The sequence below is a fragment of the Perognathus longimembris genome, chromosome 9 (assembly GCF_023159225.1).
Source record: "Perognathus longimembris pacificus isolate PPM17 chromosome 9, ASM2315922v1, whole genome shotgun sequence".
In the NCBI taxonomy this organism is placed as follows: domain Eukaryota; kingdom Metazoa; phylum Chordata; class Mammalia; order Rodentia; family Heteromyidae; genus Perognathus; species Perognathus longimembris.
In genome coordinates, this window is record NC_063169.1 from 40,311,507 (window position 1) to 40,336,430 (window position 24,924).

Consider the following 24,924-nt stretch of genomic DNA (forward strand, 5'->3'; position numbering starts at 1 on the left):
TATAAATATATTTGTTCTTTGGATTAGCTTTGTATTCAGTTGTAGTGGCATTTCCATTTTCCTCATTTAATTAATGAGTTAAGTAAAAATTTTGACATATGCCCATTTTGTATTCATAAGAGGTACAAAAATACTTTTGAAAATTACCTTTTCATAGATTTATGAAATAAAATAGGTGACTATTTTCAAGTTGAAAAGAAGCCTTCCATTTTTACTTAAAATTGGATCTAGCCATGAGATTAAATTTAACTGAATTTACACATTCCCATTATGTATTCCTAGCATGGCAGTATTATATGAAAAGTATTAATCCCTGCAGAGGTAGATTGACAGCTCAGTGTCATTAAATGCAGTTTCTCTGTAGTTCCCACATTTTTTATGTCTCCTGGCTGGAAAATCTTCCAGACCAGCTCCATTCCATAGCAAAGGAAAAGCTGGGACAGGACCACAAAAACAATACATCCATTTCACTTGCTTTGAAAATTACACCAAAATTTAGACTGCCAGTGTCATTCTGAAAACAATTAACTGCAAGGTGACAATTCAATACTTCTATTTGAGCAATCATTTCATAATTTACCTGTCATGGAATAAGTGAAGGAATAGGGAAGGGGACATACCATTCATCTAATCCTTCATATAAAAGATAGAGATTCATTGTAGAACAACAACTGGCTGGAGATAACCAGGAAAAAATGAGACTGAATCAGATACTATGTGTCACATGTATTTTGTTGTTTTGTTATTGTCCTGCCAACTCATTACTAATGTGTTAACAGCCAGTACTTGTTGAATTCATTCCTTAATGTCAGTATAAGATTTAAAAATAGTATGTTCTTGTTTGTGGTCTTTTGTGTAGATGCCCAAAAGTGGGGCTGCTGGGTCATAGGGGAACTCTATGTTTAGCCTTCTGAGGAATCTCCATACTGCTTTCCAGAGTGGCTGAACCAGTTTACATTCCCACCAACAATGAAGTAGAGTTCCCTTTTGGCCACATCCCCTCCAACATTTATTATTGTTAGTTTTCTTCATAAAGGACATTCTTACTGGGGTAAGGTGGAATCTCAATGTTGTTTTGATTTGCATTTCTTTTATGGCCAGTGATGTAGAGCACTTTTTCATATGTCTCTTGGCCAATCTCATTTCCTCATCAGAGAAGTCTCTTTTTAAGTCTTCAGCCCACTTGTTGAGGGGGCTCTTGATTCTTTGCGGTGTTATATCACTGTTGTAATTACTTTCAACATGCCATGTGAAACCATAGCTTCTATTGTTGATGATCCTCTTGTATCCTCTTCCTGTGGTTGTACCCGCACTATCACTTTATCTTATCTGAGTACAGTGGAAACTGTATATACAGTATTAGAACTAGGAAAGTGAAAGGGAATATCAAAATCGAGAGACAAAGGATAAAAAGACAAACGACTACAAAAGCTATACTTGCCAAACTGTTTGGTGTCAACCAACTGAACAACTCATGGGGGGAGAGGGAAAGAGGGAGGGGGAGGGGGAAATGAGGGAGGAAGTAACAAATAGTACAAGAAATGTACCCAAGGCCTAACATATGAAACTGTAACCTCTCTGTACATCACTTTGACAATAAATAAGAGAATAAAAAAAATATTTTTTAAAGATTTAAAAATAACTCCTGTGGGTTAAAATATTAGTAACTTTCATCATGTCACTTTTCCTAGGTAGAATTTTATTTTAAAAGAAGTTTGTAACTCACACAAATATAAGTCGACTTTGACAAAGAAAAGACAAATTAATTGAGAAGGAACAGGGTGGTTGTTTCTACAAATCATGCCGGAGCAAATAGATATACATATGAAAAAAAGAATTCAGATACAGGCTTTAAATCTTTCCAAAATGGACTTAAAATGAAACACTGGACATAGTAAAGCTCAAAATTACAAAACTTGCAGAAGCAGGGAAGAAAGCTACATAGCCTTTCATTGGACAATGATTTTTTTTTTTAGATACATCACCAGAAACATGATCCCTAAAAGAATTTACACTGAATGAAAATTAAAAACATGTATTCTGAAAAAGACCCTAGAAATAAAGAAAAGATAAGCCATAGACTGGGAGAAAATATTTGCAAAATACATATCTGATAGAGGACTTCTGTTCAAAAATGTACAACTAACTCCAAAACACCAATAGTTGAAAAAAACAAACAACTGAAGCAAAGAGAATAAAAAATAGGGGAAACAACAGAAAAGATAAGTCAGGAGGAGAAAGTTTGCATATGAAAAGATGCTGAGCATCACATATTAGGGAATTGTAAAAAATAGCAGTGAGCCCCCACTATGTACCTCTTAGAATAGTTTAAAACCCAAACACTGACAATACCAATTGTCTGTGAGAATGCACAGCAATACACCTATCACAAGCAGGAATGCAAGACAGTGGTACAACATTTTGAAAGATAGGTTGTCAGTGTATTGTTAGGAGATAATTTTACTACATGCTCCAGCAATCATGCTCCTAAGACTTTACACAAGTTAACTAAAACTCTGTCCACATACAAGATTCCAACAATATAATATTCTTGAAAAGCATTATTATGGAACTAGATAAAAGATCAGTTGTTGTCATGGAGTAGGTACAAAGAGGAAAAGAGAAATGAGGAAGGAGAACATGATTCTTAGAAAAAACTATTCTGTATGATGTGGTAACCTAAAAGAGTAGAAGAGATTTAGATCAGAAAACATGAAAGACTACACTCAGAATGATGCATAGTTTTCTACTGAAAATAATACTTTGCTTAGCACAAATTCCTTACAAAGTTTTCTGTGCCATTATTTTTCTTTACATTATAGGGCATTTGTATCATTCAAATGTATTGAAGACTTTTTGGCACAAAAAATTTTGTAAATTCTTCCAGACCCTAATCTGGTAATATACACTAGGTAGGTTCTTTTCACAGCTCATAGTTGTTGGGATTTTTTTTTTTTAACAGAGCAGGTCCATTTTATCAATGCATATCTCATTTTTAAGGAAGAAAAAAAACCATGTAAGTCTGGTGTTTGGGGGAAATGAATGGACCTGAAAAACATATTAAGTGAAATAAGCTCAACAAAGTCTGCATTGTTCTTTCTGATAGGTGGATGCTAGACATCAAAATATGTGCAAACGCAATCACATAGACACAAATATCTATCCATTGGTCATCTACTTGAATAAAGCATGTTGTAGATGTGACACACCATGATGAAACCTTTTTGAACAAAAAGAACATTAAGAAGTTGAAAATGGGGCTGGGAACATGGCTTAGTGGTAGAATGCTTGCCTAGCATGCACAAAGCCCTGGGTTCAAGGTCTCGGTACCACATAAACAGAAAAAGCCGGAAGTGGCACTGTAGCTCAAGAGGTAGAGTGTTAACCTTGTGCAAAAGAAGTTTAGGGACAGTGCCCAGGCCCTGAGTTCAAGCCAAGGACGGGCAAAAAAAAATTTTTAAGTTGAAAATGGCTTTTGTCTTTCAACTTGGATGAGGTAAAGGTGAAGCTTTCTTCTGTCATCCCAAACCCAGGTTCTTTTTAACCAGCCATCTCCACCACACCACCCAAGTTCTACCCCAACAAAACAAAGTCATCTGAGGTGCAGTAGTGGCCAGTTGGAAACACGTCTACCCTGACCCCCATCACCAGCCACCCCCGGGTCTGTCTTGGAAGAAGGTTGGTGATGACATTGCCAAGGCAACGGGTGACCAGAAGGGCCTGAGGAATATAGTGAACAGGACAGACAGGCGGGACCTTCTACCTCTGTCCTTATCATCAAAGCCCTAAGGAGCCACCAAGATACAGAAAGAAACAGAAAAACATTAAACACAGTGGAAGCATCTCTTTTGATGAGACGGGCTGGCAGATTCTGGAACCATTAAGGAGATCTTGAGCAGTGACCTGTCTGTGGGCTGTTGGTAGCCACCACCCTCATGACATCATAGATGACATCAACAGTGGTGTGGTAGAATGTCTGGCTAGTTAAGAAGTACAAGAGAGACTATTTCAATAAAAGGTCATCTGACAAAAAAGTTGGAAATGTCTGGACTGTAAGACAGCAGTAAGAGGGGGTGTGAATGAAAGAAGGAAGGTATAGGCATACAAATCTATGTACATGGCTGGGTGCTGTTTGCTTACACCTGTAATCCTAGCTACTCAGGAGACTGAAATATGAGGATCACAGTTCAAAGCCACCTGGGCTGAAAAGTGCCCATGAGACTCTTAATGCCAATTAACCACCAGAAAATCAGTAGTGTAGTGGCTTCAAGTGGCAGAGCATGAACCTTGAGCAGAGAGACCTTAGGGACAGTGCCCAGACCCTGAGTTCAAGCCCTACAACTGATAGAAGGAAAAAGAGTCTAAGATTTTTGTCTGTTCTGGTTTTTAAAGTATTTGATTGCAACCTACGTAGTCTGCAATATAACTTTTTAAAGATTTCTAATGGGATCCTTTTCCTGATAACTATATTCCTCATTAAAACTCTTAATGAGGAATAAAAACTCTGGCCAAGCAATGGCAAGTTAGCTGAAATAGAAGGCAAATGCAAGTTAGCTGGAGTAGAAAAAGATGCAATTAGTCTAAGTATTAGCCAGCTTCTTGGAGAGAATAAGGCTATGCTACCACTTGAAGGGCATCTGAGTCTAGAGTGGCAAGCTCAGATATCAAGATCCCATACCAATGGTCTCATATGTACATGTAGCAGTGAGCTTCAACCTCTGATCTTTTAGGAAAAAACCAGAAAGATTTGACTCAACAGCCAAGTCTTTGGTAATCTGGAACACTGAAGCCAGATTTTTTTTTTCTGCAGGAAAACTAGAAAGACACCTTGTTATTTAAATAAGGCAGTAAAATTTTATGAGGACACCGTATATTAGTTGACATGGTACAGATCTGACTATTTTTGCTACCTGACATCACAAAATCTCCACACCCTTCCAGGGAAAGCTCTGAGAACAAGCATTTTAGCAAATCCAAAGAAATTATAAGACACATTTTAGAAGGCAGAAGTCTCCATGTTCTAGTCACAAACTCTCTGTACATTTGCAGAAAGTCAAGCCAGCAAATTCTTGTCATTAAGACCTTGGGATAGAGTAGGCAATTTCAAAAACATTCTTATATTAATATTAAACACTAAGAAGACAAAAATAATTTTATAAAAAATTTATTTCTTCATAAATACAAATTCCAACATCAACAAACAATAGTCCAGTGGAAAAATACTAGCCATTAACATCGAAAAATTTTTTCTTAGTAAATAAATAGAACTTTGGCATTCAAATTTCTAGCTGTAAACCCTATTTAAAAAAAACAACCCTTTTACAAAATAGGAGGCAAAAATGACAAATTAGAAGGCATAAGCCAACCAGTGGCTTCACATTCTTTTTTAATATAATAACTGTATTTCATTTAAATTATGAACACTGTATTTACACATGAGGTATTCCAAGTGGTTCAAAAACTGAACCTAGTATACACACCCACCAGTCCTGGTGACTGATGATGACACGCTTTGCTGTGCTTGTTGACTTTGAGCACCTTAGTACTTGTCACTACACCAGCACAATGCTGAATTTTACATGTAGGTATTTAAATAACTACTTATAGATATATGTACACACAAATGAATACATTTTAAAGGAGTTTCCTGCTCACTATTACAGAAAAGACTGCAATCCAAAGACATGTATCTGAAAATTACCTTCACTTTTATAAGTCATCTACCTGTTAAGGAAAAATTGATCCTTGCTTAGAGAAAATCCTTAATCAAGTCTATTTACAGTACAACAAGGTGCAATAATCATCAGTATTCTTATAGCTCATGTAATATAGAAAAATGTTTACTGCAGGCAAAAGGCACAAAAGGTTCTCTCTGCATACATCTGCAACTGTGTTGCTTAAGACTTACTGATCTGAAACTACTTTATTATATTCAGTATTTCTTTTACATAAAAAACCCCAAATCTTCCCCCTACATGATTAAATGTATGATATAACCATATAGCAATTACCACCAATAGCATTTGGGGGCAAAAGTTGGACATTTTATTCTTTATACTATAGAGGAGATAAGTTTGTCTTGGTTTGTGAACACTTCAAAAAGACTGTCAAAAGTGGAAATAAAATGAATTAGCTTTATGTCTAGGAGCTACAGCTATCAGCAGTTTCAAAGTATGTAGTCTGAGTGTGCATGGTTATGAGAACTGCTTTTCATAGGAATTATGAGTCTATAAGGGATAGAAATCTACATAAGAGAATGTCAACATCCAAAGTAAAGGTACGTCTAAGCTACACTAAGCTATGTAAAAATGCAATCCAAGTACTCAACTACTGTTGCTGGCATTTAAGAAACATTCTCCCAATAAAGCAGTTCCTTTACAAATGACAGGATTAATTTATAAACTCACTGGTAAATTGGAAATGCACAACATTCACATTAGCAATGCTTTCATTGTTTATTTTTAAAAAGCCTAATTTAGTTTTAAAAACTGTCAAAACCAAAATAAATTTCATTCAGGTGTAATACTGTTATTAGCTATTGACTCCTATGTTAAATATAAATAAGAGCCATACTAAAAAAAAAAAACAAACAGGTATTTCTTCTTTAGTCAAGTCAAACTTTAAAAGTAGAAGCCACTGAAAACTTACTGTTTCAATAAAGTTATTTAACTGTTCCGACATCACGTGAAAAGACAGCTATTAGGCCCTTGAGTCAACTAATTTTATCTGCACAAGTCATGAGGGTCTTTCGTTTTGATAACTTACTGTCTGCTATATGTGACTGAGTTAGAATTAGCTCAATTTGAAAAGACAGATAATGTTCATACCACATGACATTTCCTGAGATAATAAACATTTGATACACAAAAGCATAATTAAAAGGTTTCATTATCTAAGAAAAATTTTATACAGATTTAGATTTTAGGTTAAATTTCATTCCAGGCAGATGTCATTGTACTACACTGTAGTTCAAAAAAATGGCAAAATGCTAACTTGTGCTGTTTGCCTACCTTGTTTCCAATGTGATACTAGTATTGTAACTTTTAACCCTAGAAGGTATCTTAAGGAAAATTTCCTGAAAAACAAAATTAAAAAAGTAAATACTAATTAGCACAAGTTTCATTTGTCTCCCCACTACAAATTTCCTCCAAGGCTAGTACTAACTCTTGAGATGCCTTTATTCAGACTCCATGAGATTGTAGATTGTATCTTGTTATCAATTAAACTTAAACTATTATATCTTAATTCCTTCTTATGGGAGGATTCAATTTTGAAAATGGAGTGTATTCGCAGTTTGTTAATTTCCTAAGTTAAAACACTATGCCTCAAGACAGGTAAATTAAATCCTGTTTTAGAAAACTTATTAAAACTAAATTGTTTTAATCAAACTGTGCCTATAAAATAAAACCAGTGACAAGCATAAATCACAAAAACAAACTGAAAATCTGGGAGATATCTAAGTAAGAACTAAATAGTCCAAATCAGTAACGGCTTGTTTGTTAGTTCTATGATCCTAGCTGCCTGCATTTTAGAAATCATTCAAAATAAAGTTAGAAATATTACTTTCTGTTCTGTGGCTGATCTATGCTTGCTTTACTACTGTGTGGGGCCATTTTCAAAGGACAATTTTCATAAAGTAGACTTCTTTTCATCTAATTTTTGGTATAAATTTATGAATCCTTGATTGTCTTTAAAGTGCTAACATAAAAACTGTATTTTTAGAAAGCCAACTACTTAGCAGTGACTAAGTCCCTCCCTGGGTCAGAGTGCATGGACTGCAGAATAATCACAATGCATTTTCTCTTCTTAGGCTACACCCTAAGAAAAGAGAAAGTCAAGTGGACTGAGGTACCAGGTAAAGGGGACATGGACTACTTCAAAATGTATTAAAAGAAAGTGTTCAAAAACTATAAAACAACTTATTGATATCAGTAGAGAAGTCAAAATTCTGAACTAAGTATCTTCCTGGGTGAAGTCTCCTTGAAGGTCCTGTCTGATTGTGTTTTGATTATTGAGAACAGGAAAACATTTTCTAGGAACAATCTTAACACTGGTACATAAGCCTGCCAAGAAAACAGGTAAGTGATCTGTACCCAATCAAAATATTATATTGCTTGATTCACACTCTATTCCCTCAACACTTATTCGGCCTTGCCTAAGTGAAATGTGTGTGTGTGTTTTCTAGTGTTTTGTCATAAGTAAGTATATTTAAGAGTGTATAAAGAATACTTGGAAAAATATTCTTTCCAAAATACTAAAACAGTCAATACTTATTTGAAAGTTTAAATGATAGCAAGTCTACTTAATATTAGTTGCATTTTATAGCAATACTCTGTACACCAGATTAAGAATCTAGCCAAGTTCATTATTTTATATGAAGAACCCCTGTTCTTAATGTAATATATAGCTAATACAGGGAATTAAAATATCTTGATTTAGATTTGTTTTGTGCCAGTTTTAATTTAGATGTAAAGAATTTTTGTTGACATTTTCTTAAAGTAGATTCAACTTCAAACAGCTACAATATTGTTCTAATGGAAATATGGGGATTTGGATAAATAAGCTATTGTTCCAGAGTTGTCAATCTTTCTTTTACAATAATGATCTGAGGACTTAGAAGACAGAACATGTAAGAGGCATGTTAAAATTAGTGCAAATTCGGTTAAATTTCCCTATAATACATAAGTTACAACATTAATGAAAACAATCATCATGTCAAAATTTCACACCTCTAAGGCAATGCATAGTCACTCTGGAAAAATAGCCAACCTATCTACTGTACTAAACTGTGCTAATCAACCTGACTCCATTTGCCTACTGTACTTCTATTAGAACACTTGCCTGCTGATGGGACTCTTCTTTACCCAGCCCTTGAAAAATCTCAAAATATAATACAAGCTACTCTATGAAAAAACTGTAAGAATAAACTAGGTGTCTTTTTCAAAAGCTCTCCTTTACCCTTTAAATCCTTATTATTTTGTGAATAATGCACATATACATATGCCCACAAACTCCACATGTACATGCATATACAAACACACAAAACTATAGGAATAAATGAAATCCTATCTCTTTATCTGAAGGGCAATCTTCACATTGGTCCTACAATCAGTAGTTTGAGAATACAGATGTTTTTCTTGTATACTTTATAATATTTTGTATACTTGTATACTTTATAATATTCAAATGGTAACTTGATTGTTTTGCCTGATTAGGTAAGTCTCTTCTAAACCTCCTTACATCTTCCTCTTCCCCAATAAAAAACAAAATTCCACAAAAAAACCCTATGTTCAATTTGTGTCACTTGAATTTTTACATTATAACTCCTAAAATGAAATATGAAGAACCATAACACAGCAGCATTTAACAATGGGTCATTATTGCTGTGGGACCAACACTCAATCACTGGGTTATGCAGTTGTCTCCCATGTCCTGAGCGTAGCGGTCTGATATTGTAGTCCGTAATTCATCAATGTCCCTCCGTAACTGGCACACATCTGACAGTTTTTTACTGAGTGTTTCTGGACTGTGGTCATTTCCAGTCTCTTCAGCTGAACAGTTCATTGCTGTGTAAATAAAATACCGAGAGAATATCTCAATATTTGTTTGAATAAACACTTTAAGAATTTCCACCTTACCAATGGGAACAGAATACAAAATACAACATCAGTGAGGCTCAGGTTTAAAACAAAGTCATTTGGTATTAAACACATATTACCTAGTTTGTCTTTTCACTTTGCTAATTAAAATATATTAAATTTTTATAGTGATAACACACAAATTTAACATGTCTAATGGATGACAATACACCAAAATTGAAATGTTCTAATGTCTCTTTTCAAGCTCAACTAGAACATGTTGTTCTTGTCACTTGGTAAAATCTAAAGATCTTTTGCATAGTAAAAGAAAGTATTTTTAATTTTTATGATTACAAACTGGGTTTCTTTGGCATGCAAATATTAGTCTTCAAAATATACAGCAAAGGTAGCTACGATATGAAACCAACCCAGCTGCCCCTCAGTAGATGAGTGGATCAAGAAAATGTGGCACATATGCACAATGAAATTATATGCCTCTATCAAAAAGAATGGCATTGCCCCATTTGTGAGGAAATGAAAAGACCTGGGAAAAAAATCATATTAAGTGAAGTATGCCAGACCCAAAGAAACACAGATTCCGTGATTTCCCCTCATTTGTAGTAATTAAAATATATCTAGGATAGTCCTAGCAGAGGAATACAATAGCTCAATAGCTATGTACATATGACCATATTATATGATGTTAAGCAAAATGTACTCCAAGATATGGAAACAGTCTTTTCTTTGTTGTTGTTTTAACATACTATATTAAGTTATTTCTTTTTTTTTCCTATGGTTTATCCTATGGTTTATTCCTATGGTTTATATTTGATTCTGGTACCCTGGATATTGTGTGTGTTTGTATGTATCTGAATTAGGGAAGGGAAGGGAAACAACAAAATGGTGAAACAAAGGACAAAGGTAAACCACACTACAGAGATACTCACCAAACAATATGTTGGAAATGAACTATACAACTTGAGGGTGGGTGGGAGGGAAAGTGAGAGAAAAATGAGGGAGGGGGTAACATGTTTGATAAGAAATAAACCTACTAACATATATAATTGTAGCCCCTCTGTACATCACCTTTACAATAAAATTATATTAAAAATATATAGCAAAGGTGTTGAGATCTACAATCCCAAACCATTGGGATAATTGCCCAATGCCTGCATAACCAGGAGGTGAGGCCTTGAATGGGCTGGCTCTGATTTATTTACTCCAGTGCCTCTTCAGAAGTAAACATAATCAGTGATTGTGAAATAAATCTTTCCATAATTCTCTCATTAGCACTGGTAGTTTTCTGAAGGCATGCAGTCAAGTAACTTAGGCACAACAAAAAGAAAGCATGAAGGTATTACTGAAGAAGTGGTATGGACTTGCTCTTTGTGTGAGCATTGAAACAAGAAAACAAAATAGCCTGACAGACTTTGAGAAACTTCAATTAATATATAGATACAGATCGTACAACACAAATTATAAGAGAGGATTTACAAGAAATAAGGTTATCTTTATTCCTGTCTAATATGCATGATGTTACATATTAAGACACTACACTTACTTTTGGAAGATCATTCTGACAATGTGAAAAATGGATGGGGTAAGAAGGGTAGGATGGGTGAGGAGAGACCAATTCAGTTTAGGGCTCTGAAAACCTGAATTAAGGGAACAGCACAATAGAGATGTGAAGGCAGGAATCATGGTAATAGAAAACAATAGGACATGGATAAGATTACTTGAAGAAAGTAGGGAATAAAACAAACAAAAGCGGGCTGGGGATATAGCCTAGTGGCAAGAGTACCTGCCTCGGATACACGAGGCCCTAGGTTCGATTCCCCAGCACCACATATACAGAAAACGGCCAGAAGCCGCGCTGTGGCTTAAGTGGCAGAGTGCTAGCCTTGAGCAAGAAAGAAGCCAGGGACGGTGCTCGGGCCCTGAGTCCAAGGCCCAGGACTGACCAAAAAAAAAACAAAACAAAACAAAAAAAAAGCAATGGCAGATTGTCGTGATACATGCCTTTAATCCTTGTACACAGAAAGTAGAGGCAGTAGACTGCAAGTTTCAGCCCAACCTGGGCTATATAGCAAGATAGATATTTGGCTGGGCACCAGTGGCTCACGCCTGCAATCCTAGCTACTCAGGAGGCTTAGAACTGAGGATCTTAGTTCAAAGCCAGCCAGGGCAGGAAAGTCCATGAAACTCTTATCTCCAATTAACTATCAGAAAACCAGAAGTGGCTTTGTAGTTCAAGTAGCAGAGCACTAGCCTTGAGTTAAAAGAAGAGCTCAGGGAAAACACCCAGGCCCAGAGTTCAAGCCCCAAGGGCAACAACAACAACAAAAAGATATGTGCTTGTCTCAAACAAAATGAAATGAAACAAAAAAAATACAGAAAAATTCAACAATTTCTGGAGACCAAATGAAAAATGGCAGAGACCACAGAAGACTGAGGTGGAGAAGTCATAAGGGTAGAAGAGAGAGTGCGTCATGGAAACCAAGGTAACACAGAATTTTAACATGAGTGAGATGTAGTGTCAACAGATAACTGAAGCAGTCATCAGACAAAGAGACAAAGGAATCCATTGTCTTTTGACAAATTCACTGGCTGGTCAAAATTTCACAGTGCTAAACATAAGGTAAGGACAGAGGGTTGAATAAAAAGGAGTGGAAGGAGTGTACATTGGGAGGTGAGTGTGTTAAGATTCTAAATCTTGCTTTTACTTGTATTAGGATAGCTCCATATATATATATATATATATACACACACACACATATATATATACATATACATATATAAACATATTCATATACATATATAAAACAAATATATACATATAAAACAAATATATAAATATATATAATATATAACAAATCCTACAATGAAATGTAGTAGATAATGAAGTAATTGTCAGGGTGATCAGCTCTAAAATGATAGAGAAAAAGAGTCTTTTTTGTGTTTTCTTCCTGCTCTGGAGAGATCATTTCTAGTTAAACTAACCATTTTCACTTGGCAGTTTTCTCCTTTTCTTTCTCTAAGACCCATATCAAATACCAGCACTTCCATGAAGCCATCATAGCTCTTCCTATGTAGATTTAGGTTATTTTTCTTTTCTCATGTTTCCACTGTCCTTTGTCCACAACTCAATTGTAGCACTTAATTTAATGTTCTAATAATTCAGCTAATGTGTGGGCGAGAGCTATGTTCACTTTACGGCTGCATTACCAGCACCTCACTAGCTCAACCGTTGAAGGCACCTGTTTAAGTGTTTATTGAGTGAAAGTTCTCAAACATTCAGCATTTTTGTATATCCAAATGTTTGTTCATAAACCTTATATAGTCTTACTCCACTTCTTTTACTGCAGTGGCTTTCTTCTCTATTAAAAAGAGACTAACATGTCAATATTCTACAAATCTGGGGCCTCAGTCATTCCAGCAAATGTAGCACAGAAGGGTAGGCACACACTAGGATAGAATTACAGCAGCTCTCTCTCACTATAGGTGTGGAAGAAGATAGAACTGAGGCAAAGAGTGAGAAGTGGCAAAAATAGCATGCATATATGACACGGCCAATATACCTGTAAGCAGAGAAAACTGGACCATGTGAAAACACTGATTACTTCTATACAATGTACACAGAATAAAAAAGTAGCATCTCTTTACAAATATTTTGCCAGTAGAAGACCAAGTCATTAGTCTATGCAGCTATCATATCAAAGCAACAGAAAGCATCATTCCTTGGAGGAAAGCAATTAGAAAATTACTCTTAACTACCATAACAAGCCTCAAGTTCCAGATTCAGCATAAGACACATCTCCTGGCACTCTGTCTTCTGAAAAATATGCTTTCTGACTTCCACAGGCCTATTGAGGTCAGTTCTAGCAAGGAAGTAATATCGCATTGAATTAGAGGCTCATAAATCCAAGTCAGAGGGAAACAACAAAAATAAATGGATTCATGAAGACAGGTTTCAAAACTGTTAAGCAATAAAATAAGGACAAGTCATAAGCCACTTACATCTGATTCCCAGTAATAATGAAAGATTAGGCTCCTTGCCCTGAGCTCGCTGATTAAGAATACTGCACAGTGCTTTCAAGTCAAACAAACAATAGGACATTTCTTTAAACAGCTGATCAATCACAGTCAAATCAAATAATGGCCGTTTAGAATGAATAGTCTGCTGCCTAGACTGGTCTGGTTCCTGGCTCTGGTCCAGTAAAGAGCTCGTCTCTTCTGTTTGTCTTTGGTTCTGCAAGGAATAAAGAAAATTAGTTGTCAGAACAGAGGAAAGATGCTCATCACAAAGCTATAGACATTAACATTTCTCCTATTGGTATAGGAGAAATCTAAAGTCTAAATGTCTATCTAAAGTTGAATCAAATTTCATATTAAAATGCAACATTAACCAAACTCAACTGCAAATATACAACAGGAAAAAAGAAAAATATAGTAGAAATTATTCTTCTGTGCCATCTGATATGCTCCAACCCCTTTGGCATCTCACCTTAAACTGAATCTGAGGTAACCCTGTGGGGGAAAAACATGAAACCAAACAGCCTTGAGCTTCAGAAGATTCTCAAAAAGAGCAATGCTGGAGGTATCACAAAACCTGACTTCAAATTATATTGCAGTGCCACTGTAACAAAACCTGCACAGTACAGGCACAAGGACAGATGTGGAATAGAAAACCAAAATTAATCCCACACAATTACAGCTATCTAGTTTTTTTTAAAGTTGCCCAAAGCATATACTGAAGAGAAGACAACTTACTCAACAAACCACATTGGGAAAACTGGGTATCCACATGCACAAGACTGAAAATAGACCTGTGTCTTTTGTCCCATATGAAAACCAATGGATCAAAAGCCTGAACCTAAGACATGGAACTTTCAGACTACTACAGGAAAACACTGCCAGATATAATAGGTATAGGTGACAACTTCCTGAATAAGACGTCAATACCTCAGCAAATAAGAACAAGAATTAATAACAGGATTGTATCACACTAAAAAAGCTTTTGCACAGCAAAAGGAAACAAAAAGAAAACAGCTTATAGAAAGGGGAAAAAATCTTTCCTAGCTATTCATCTGACATCAGAGATTAGTAATCAGAATATAAAGAGTTCAAAACTTAAAACCCAATTAATGGACAAAAGAGTTGAACAAAAGATTCTTGAATAAAGTACAATAGTCAATAAATACATAAAGAACTGTACAATTTCCCTAGCCATAAGAGAAATGTAAAAACAAGATGACATTGACATTACATGTCACCCTAGCTACAATGGTTATCATCAAGAGCAAAACAACAAATAATGCTAGTAAGAATGGAGAAGGAGGGTAGAACCTATGGACCAAGTTAGAAAGAAATTAGCGCAACCACTATGGAAATCAATATGGAGATTTCCCAGAAAATTAAAAATATAACTACCATGTGATATAGTGATGCAACTACTGGGCATTTATCTCAAAAATTAGGATGCTATTTGAAACCATTAAACACATATGTTTATTGCAACACCATTCCCAACAGCTAAAATATGGAAGGCATCAGTCTAGATGCCCTACAACTGATGAGTAAAGAAAATATGAAACACACACATACACGTATATATCATTATATATACCTATATATCACAATATGTAAGTATATGTACTCTATATATGTGTTGTATTTCATCTACCTACAACACATGTAAAATATCATGATATATCTATCATTTCTGCCTCATACAACTGCAATTGTGGGACTGATTAGGGGAGAGAGAAAATGAATGATGAAAAATGTATAATACTGAAATACATTTTGTCTGAGTATGAAGATGGCATAGGGACCTAGTGAAAGCCACTGAAAAATAGGGGAGCTCGAAGAGAATAAGGCATGTGTGAAATACCACAGTGAGACTCCTTTGTACAATTAATACACACAAATAAAAAGTCAAAATTCCAAAGAAATATCAAAGCCAAAAGATTTTACATTCCTACATATTCATTACACAATTTAGTTAATGCAAAGAAGTTCTCAGTCAGTGCCACGTTAGTCAGCTGTGTTTAAATTACTGTGTGGTCTGCTGTTTCCTTCCCCTTCATTTTACAAAAATATGCCTCTCCAAAACAAACAGTGCTAAAAAAACAAAAAACGAGGTAAAAGTTAATGTGATAAAGGGTATGAAATTATGATACACTGTAAAACATTTGTGGTAAGGTAACAATGAAAACCCCTGTTCCCATAACTGATGAAAGACAATTTTTTTAAAGTGATCAGTTCCAATGGTCAAGTACCAGTGCTACACCTTCCTTAGGGTTGCTTTGTTACATTCAATGTGTACTTAATTTGATCAATTTGGGACATAATGTCTAGACAGCATTTGATTTTAATAAAATCAGTATTCTATATTCTAAGACATAAGAAAAATAAAGGATTGTTTTTCTATTGTAATTTTCTTAAGAAACTTAATAGATTTAATTAACCGGTATGTTAAGGTCAAATCTTCAATTTAAAATTTTTCTAATAAATAACCCCATGTAATTAATGTATACAACCCAAACATTGACTTAAAACTGTAAATAGGCAGTGAATCATTCTCCCAAGGTCATCTGATTTTCTTCTACTTACTTCAAGTAGTGCTTTTGTTAATCTCTGTAGGTTTCTTTCTTTTCTTTCTAGTTCTTCCATCATCTTTTGTGTGGTCAATTTCTCTTTAGAAAGTTTCTCTTGCATAGACTAGAACAAAGAAAGAAATTGTAAAACCAAGCATGTTAATGCATGTAAAAGAAAATGTCTGCCTAACATAGGTAACCAGGTATGCTGGTGTCTGAAGACTTTGCATCTGTTTCCTTCCCAGTACTGTGAATGTTGAAGCTATTGCCTTTAAAGAAATCTATTTATATAGAAAGTAGATAGATCCAAATAAAAGTGGGAAATACCATCTTTACCAACAGTTTTTAATCTGTATGAAACACATCAAATCTACAGGTGCCATTTAATACATTTAAACAAATTCTTATTTTATCAATTTTTCATACATTGGAAGCATAACTTTACCTTTATTTTTTAATTTTCTTATAGTAACAAGATGTAGAATACAAAGGTAACTATTTCCTATCATCAGAAACATAGCTAGTTTCTCAGTCTTGAACTGATGTCAAAGATGAGTGAAGGAGCTTACTTCATTATAAAATTAAGATGTAGATACATATCATTTTAAGAAAGTCCAGTGTGCAACAAAGCAGAAGAGGCATTTTAAGAATATTTCAGTGATTTCAGTAGATTCTGTAGTTGCTTGTGAAACACACATTTCTATCATGTTTTTTGCTTTGGTTAGAGCATAGTACCAGTAAACAGGTATAAGCAGAAGAAGGAGGATATTGTTTTCCTCTGAATCTCTCTCCATTCTTAACTCTGAAGATACTTCAATATGCTGACTATCTAAAGAGCACAAAATCCACTATTAAGTTTTCTTCACCCCCCCCCATTACTGCTGGATGGGATAAGAGAGGATAATTCATCAGCATGAATTAAGACTAAATGTAACTTGAGGGGATGAGTGGGGTTGCAATAGGATGGATGAGGGGGAAGAATGATGGAAGGGGTGACATTGGTCAAGATGCTTGGTACCCATAATGACGTGTTAAACTGAAACCCCTTTGTACAACCATCTAAAAATAATAAAAAGAAAAAGTGAAAAAAGAAAAATACTAAATATCAAGCAGTTTTCTTGGCAACAATATTCAAACATGCTCCTTTTAAATTTCAATTGCTAGACCCCCAAAAATATATTTTTGCAAGTAGAAAAAAACTTTAACTTATTTCTTCATATGGAAACCTGTTTATACTCTATAAAAAATTTGTCTGGCAGCACAAAATATGGGCTATCTAAATCATCTGAATGATACATGGAGGCTTATTTGCCTAGCTGGGTACAGTTTTCTCACCTGAAGACATTATTTGATTGTAATCAGAATTCAACATAAATTCTAAGGTTTTTTGAATACCAGACTGTAGAAGACAAACTAAAACTCACAGTTTAACAATGAAATCTAAACCCCAGGAATGTGTTTCCTCAACACATGTAATTCCTCAAAAGCTTATTATATTTTATATTTTTACCAATTCCATGTTGAGTATGGACTAATAATTAGTGACTACTGTGTTTCCATGTGAAGACTGAATTGAAATCAGTGATGAAACAAGTAATCTTTCTCATCTAAATAAAACAAATGTTTCATGATAGTGCTATTTGTCCAAAAGAAAACTGGACTTCAGAAATACCACCAAGCTTATTAACATCTTAGGTTTGGGGCTTAAGGGTACTTATTGAGAAGTATCTTAATAAAGGAAAGAGCTCACAGATATGTTTCCCTAAAATGTGTTGATTCTGTAAAAATCGCTATGATACTAGAGTAAGAATGCTAATGCTCTCTGGTTGTAACATTTCACCTAAAAAACTAATTACTTATTATCAAAATAGTAAGAGGAAAAAAAACATATGCTTAAAGGTTAAGGAAAAAATAAATTTTGACTAACCTTCTCATGGTCTTATCAGATTCAAATTAAGATAAAATGGAATAAAATCTGATTAGTTTTCCAAAATGAAGCACAGTTAAGTCAATATGCAATACTCTTCCTATAAAAAAAATAATCTTACTCTAACTACAGAAGGAGGTTTCTGTAAGTAGTTCCTTTTTGGTACCTTACCTAAAATTTTCATGAGCTTTGAAATATCATTAGCATTTATCAAATTATAACATATTTGACATGTAAATCTATAATACCAAATTACTAGTTATTTTACTATGTAAATAACCAAGAAAAATTTTGATGGCCATTACAATTTTTTATTTGTTCCATAATGAATGAATAATGTGCTGAGTGTGGTGCCTTATACCTGTCATCTTTGCTACCTGGAAGGGTGACATTGGACTTGTGGCTTCAGGCCAGCATTAGAAAAAAAATTACCAAGACCTCATCAATATAAAAATAAAATCAGGCTGCGTGTTATCACAGCTACAGTGGCATTATACATGCCATAAGAGGTCAAAGCAGACCTGGGCAAAAGTAGAACCCTATGTAAAAAACAGAGCAAAAAGGGCTAGAGGAATTGTGGTAGTACCTGTCTATCAAGTACATGATCTTGTTAAACTCCAGTGCTGTAAAAAATTTAAAATATTTCTTAAACAAAATAAAATAATAGATGCTATTTTACAAAGGATTTTGAGGTCTCTTAAGTACCTCTCAAAACCTTTGCTCTACTCTCTATAAAAATGTTACATTGTAATATTATTGTTGATAGTGAGAGACCGCAAATATCAGTTGGAAAGCAGTTTCTATAAAATGTAGTATCATCACCATTCCTTCAGTAACACCTTAACACTGTACATCAGAGGCTCCTACTTTTCACTTGGACTCACATGTGAGTAACTCTAATTTCCTCATTCTTCTGGAATGATATAAAAAGTGGCTCACAAATATCTTCTAAGATATAAAAGAAATAAGGAATGTACCAACACCAGAAAATAGTCTTTATTTTAGCTTTCTGTACACAGGATTCAAAATCATCATAGAACTCTGATTTCATGTTAACTATCATATTGCAATTGGATGTAACTTTAAAGACAATCTGCCTGAGAGTTCTTTTTTTAGTATGTTTGACATGAGAAGTTTTGCAGGCCTGCTCCCCAAAGAAATTGGTGAGCATTACAGAACATTAAAGTTTCTAGAAATCCATCCTAAGAGCATAAAGTAAATGAAGAAACATGTATTCAAGAAAATCTACCAAAACTCAGTAGAAAGCAAAAAGCAAGAGGCTGTGGAATAGGAAACAAAACCCCATCCCATATTTATAGTTATCTTCTCACAGCTCAACTACAGACTGGTATAGTCAACAACACACTCTTCCCCATAGCTTTCAAGTGGTGGTTATCTTCCCAACAACATTTATCCATTCGGGCTGGAGATATGGCCTACTGGCAAGAGCGCTTGCCTCCTATACATGAAGCCCTGGGTTCCATTCCCCAGAACCACATATACAGAAAATGGCCAGAAGTGGCGCTGCGGCTCAAGAGTGCTAGCCTTGAGCAAAAAGAAGCCAGAGACAGTGCTCAGACCCTGAGTCCAAGGCCCAGGACTGGCAAAAAAAAAAACACCCCAAAAACATGTATCCATTCCACCTCTGGTTACCTGCAGCTGAGGCTGTTTCAGCCAATGTAGCCAAGAAGTGGGGGCTCCATTCTCCCACTACTGAGCACCTCACATGGCATGTAGGCTTTATCAAGGTTTTGGCACCACTGAATATTGTGGCCCTGGTTGATTTTTCTGTTTCCAAATATTATGACTATCCAAAGCCTTTTCTCCGAAAGAAATGATGCCTTATGGGACTGGGGATATAGCCTAGTGGCAAGAGCGCTTGCCTCATATACATGAAGACCTGGGTTCGATTCCCCAGCACCACATATACAGAAAATGACCAGAAGTGGCACTGTGGCTCAAGTGGTAGAGTGCTAGCCTTGAGCAAAAAGAAGCCAGGGACAGTGCTCAGGCCCTGAGTCCAAGGCCCAGGACTGGCAAAAAAAAAAAAAAAAAAAAAAGAAATGATGCCTTATTTAGGTTTTCAATCAAGAACTGAAAGTGCCAGAAGGTAGAATAAGAACTTCAGGTATGTATATAAATGATAGTGCCAGAGACATTTTTATGTTTCACCAATGTAGTGTATTGCTTTTGTTACCTTGTCATAAAAGCTTTTTATTTTTCAGCTTGTAGGTAAACGAAAACTATTTCAATTTCAGAAGTTCTTTTCCTATTTCATGTATTTATCAAGACAGAAAAATGATGTTAAAAATTAAGATCAGCTGAGTGTTGGTGGTTCACACCTAGAACCTTACTTAGGAGACTGGGATCTGATGATTATGGTTTGAAACTAGCCTGGGTAAGAAAGTCCATGAGGCTCTTATCTCTAATTAACCATCAAAAAGATGGAGCAGGAGCTGTGGCTCAGGCGGCAAGAGTGCTAGTCTTGAGCCAAAAAAGGTTAAGGACAGTACCCAGGTCCTAGTTCAAGCCCCAGGACCAGCACACACACATGCACACAGAAACTACTCACACCAAAGCTACCAGCACAACTATGTTCATTGCAGCATTATTTACTATAGTTAAGATATGGTATCAACCCAGATGCCCTTCAGTAGATGAATAGATCAAGAAAATGTAGTATATATACACAATGAATTGAATTCTCTGCTTCCATCAGAAAAATGGCATCTCCCTATTTGTAAGGAAATGGAAAGACTTAGAAAAAATCATATTAAGTGAAGAAAGCCAGACCCAAACATATGTAGGCTCTTGTTTCCCTCACTGGTAATAATTAGTATATGTCTAAGATAGTCTTAACAGAGGAACAATAGCTCAGTATCTATGTATATAAGACCAAATAAAATGATGCTAATCAAAATGAGTTTGAAGATATGGAAACAAGAAGCTTTTATTTTTTAATGTACTGTGTGACATCTTTTTTCTTTCATTTTTTCCCCATTGGTTTATCCCACTGTCACTGTTTTGATTTTGGTGTTTTGTATATACATTTATCTTATTTGGGGAAGGGAAAGCGAATAACAAAATGGTGAGAAGACAAAGGACAAAGTATGAACCAATGCAACAGCAATCCTCACAAGACACTATGTTGGAAATGAACCTTACACCTTGGTGGGGAGAAGAGTCAGGGGTGGGGGGAGTGGGAGAAAATGAGGGAGGGGTTAAAACTGCTCACCAAGAAATGTACTCATTACCTTATGTAACTGTAACCTCTCTGTACATCATCTTTACATTAAAATATTTTAAAGTAGAATTATTTTAAAATTAGTCTAAAATTTATTGGAAGAGAAAGAAATGGATTACTATAGCAAAATACAAGTAGTCTTTGTGTAATATTTCGGGGTTATGAAGAATGCTCCTTTTGTCAAGTAATACATTTCTTGACAGCAATGGAATCATCATATTTGACTCTAAAATGTACTCTGAACAATCTGAACAACCATATGAATTTTGTGACCACTTATGTCACAAACAGGCTCAGAAATACCCTTTCATAATTCAAGGTTGCAGTGTCCCAGACCAGAGATAGGGAAATTGTTTTGCAAAATCTAAACTCACTTTTCATAAATTTAGCCTATTTTAATTATGCAAAGTACTATGTGTGGACAGCAGACACATAACATGAACAGCAAGAGTCTCCTTGTAATCACAACGACTGGGGAAGATCATGTTTTCTTTTAAAGCTCCTTTTTTATTTGATAGAAAGCATTATTTGGCAGATATGTTTTTAAAATTTTGGATGAGTACTTTTAGTTTTTCATTCAATGAAAACTGAGTACTAGTTAAATGTTTTTAAAATCAAGTTTTATGTAAACAAGAAACTTCATTTTTGACAGACCACAAAATGAAAATAACAAAATAGAAGGTAAATCACACAGTAATAACAAGAAAGTGTTAAAGTAATTGATATTTATTCAGCTTAAAATTTTATATTCTATTTGTAAGTCATTTTATTGTATTATAATCCATTTTGCCTCTATTCCTACTGAGAAACCCTAACGGTTTTATGAGAGATATGCTAGAAATTAAACAGAATCTCATGAGAATGTGGAAATAGCTTCTCTTGATGTTATTAACAGAACTGATTGTCAATAGCCTTAAGACTAGCAGTTCCAATCATGTCTGTAAGAGTAAATCATCTTAATGACCTCTAAGGTATCATTCTTCTGTAGTATCTACATCACTCACTGATAGCTGTCAACTCAGACAGGCCATTTCAAAGTATAAGCTCTTACAATGACAAAATACTTAATATTCCACAAAACAGATAAACATAATGGAAACTTTTACTCCCTTGCTTGAAAGTACAAATATGGTAACAGCTAGACAGAAACAGGCTTATGAAAGAGGGTAAACTATGCTTCTGAGAATCAAACAGGAAGGAAGGTAGACCCCCATGAGGAAATCACATGAAAATGACAAAAAATGTTTTCTTATCAGATGTCTTTTTTTACTGCACAGCAGAAAGCAAACTAAAGTTTAGCTGTACTAGTTACACACACATACACATATATATACACACACATTCTGAAAGATAAATGGGTATGAGGTATTCTAGCCAGTTAACATCATCATCTTGAGGTGAATAAATTCGTTTTTATAGGAATTCATACTTTTATATGAAGTTCTTATCTTTTGTGTTCAGCAATAAATATAGTATTCCTAGTAGAAGATGAATTTCTCCCAATTCCCAAGCTACGAACTGAACTTGCTTGTGAATTATAAGTATCTAATTGGTTCTGGTTTGAGGTAGTCAACTATAGAATATTTTAACTATAGCATTTTGCATACAAAAACAATGTCTTATTGCTTTAGAGGTTAAATTTTAACCTTTGGAATAACTATTTTAACTGCTACAATAAGTTGTTCATACTCAAATCAATGAAATCCAAACCGTTTAAAAGTTCTTCAAACAAATTTGTTCTTCTAAGTAGTTTACAAGGACATAAAGCAATGAAAAATGCTAAACATTCCAAAATGGAATAACAGTAGAAAGGACAGGCAAATGCTGATAGGCAAATGCCGATCACAATAGAATGGTGAAAAAGACTGGAGACAAATAATATAAAGACAAAAAAAAGTGAGCTGTGAAAGTGTTTTCAGATGAAAATGACAAAGATCAAATAACAAGTAGACTGAAAACAAGTAATCTTTTGATCACTGGTGACCAAATCAAATGTATTTTTTTTTTTGGCCAGTCCTGGGGCTTGAACTCAGGGCCTGAGCACTGTCCTTGGCTTCTTTTTGCTCAAGGCTCGCACTCTGCCACTTGAGCCACAGCGCCACTTCTGGCCATTTTCTGTATATGTGGTGCTGGGGAATTGAACCCAGGGCCTCATGTATATGAGGCAAGCACTCTTGCCACTAGGCCATATCCCCAGCCCCAAATGTATTCTTTTTTTTTTTGGGGGGGGGCCAGTCCTGGGCCTTGGACTCCGGGCCTGAGCACTGTCCCTGGCTTCTTCCCGCTCAAGGCTAGCACTCCGCCACTCGAGCCACAGCGCCGCTTCTGGCCGTTTTCTGTATATGTGGTGCTGGGGAATCGAACCTAGGGCCTCGTGTATCCGAGGCAGGCACTCTTGCCACTAGACTATATCCCCAGCCCTCCCAAATGTATTCTTAATGAAGATAAAATAGAAGGATAAGCAAGGAATAGAAAACCTTTACATTTTTTGAAAAGCTGATTTACTCAATAGAATTTTCTTTGAAACAATTAAAAGATTAATATTAAAACACTTATAAATTTAACTCAAGTGCCATTAATATTACTTCCACATAAAATATATAACCGTATTTAACTATTATGTAAGCAGTATCAATAAATAATCAAATAACTAAATTTAGTGTAAAAATATAACTCACCTGAATTTCTAAACTCATTCTGTTCATTTCATCTTGTTGGTTATCGATTATCTAAAACAAAGAAAATAAAGTTAGCAAAATCAACTTGTTTTTTTTTTATTGCTATTTAGAAGTACCAATATTTCACAAGTTTAACAGTAGAGGGCCTGCCTACCAAGCATGAGTTCAACCCTGAGTTGAACCCCAGTACCTTCACAAAAAAATAAAAAGTATCAATAGTTTAAAGCTAAAAACATCATAATTAAAAATATATTTACAAAAGGTCTGCTATACATTACAAAAGTGTCCATAGTAAACATTCTTTAAATAACAAGATTTGGATCACATATGTAAAACTTCCTGCAGTGTGTAATAAAACTCAATTTATAAAAAATACTGAGATAGAATGAATAATTTTGGAAAGAAAAAGATATCTTTTAATTTTTGTTTAAATTTAAATCACATTTTCTTAATTGCTGAATAGCAATTACTAATAGAAAAGTGTATGCATGTATCCCCACAATAAAGAGTTCATGCTTATTTTCAAGGTACTTACTAACCTTACTAGCAGTCTCATTTTGTTCTCTGAGATTATCATTTTCATTCTGAAGCTGCTTTGCATCTAACATGGGAAGACGGATTCCATCCTCAAGGCATTTTTCTACTTTTTGTTGTAAACTGTTAGTTTTAGAAACAAAAAACATGATGAAATAAGCTTTATTTTACTGACAATCAAGATTTACGTAAAAACTATGTATTTTAAATAAGGAAGAAAGGCCCATAATTACAGGTTGATCCTCTTTTCAGAAATGCAAATAATAACCCAGAATTGCTTTAATGTGTGACAATCTGGAACCATGGATTACAAGAACTTTAGGACTCAAGCAGAAGACCTAATTTGCGGCTGACAGGTATTGGG

The 24,924-nt window shown here is 35.0% G+C and overlaps 1 protein-coding gene across 3 annotated transcripts in view; it reads right to left on the minus strand.

The window, feature by feature from the left end:
- Nucleotides 1-5,148: 5,148 nt before the first annotated feature.
- Cep85l (centrosomal protein 85 like) overlaps nt 5,149-24,924 on the minus strand; it is a 133,464-nt gene continuing 113,688 nt past the window's right edge. For all 3 annotated transcript variants that reach the window (XM_048353984.1, XM_048353983.1, XM_048353982.1), the window contains 5 exons: nt 24,566-24,683; nt 24,027-24,077; nt 16,194-16,301; nt 13,596-13,827; nt 5,149-9,566 (listed from right to left, as the gene is read on the minus strand). In XM_048353984.1, coding sequence (XP_048209941.1) covers nt 9,403-9,566; nt 13,596-13,827; nt 16,194-16,301; nt 24,027-24,077; nt 24,566-24,683 — 673 coding nt within the window. In that variant the 3' untranslated portion in view covers nt 5,149-9,402. The remainder of the gene's footprint in view (nt 9,567-13,595; nt 13,828-16,193; nt 16,302-24,026; nt 24,078-24,565; nt 24,684-24,924) is intronic.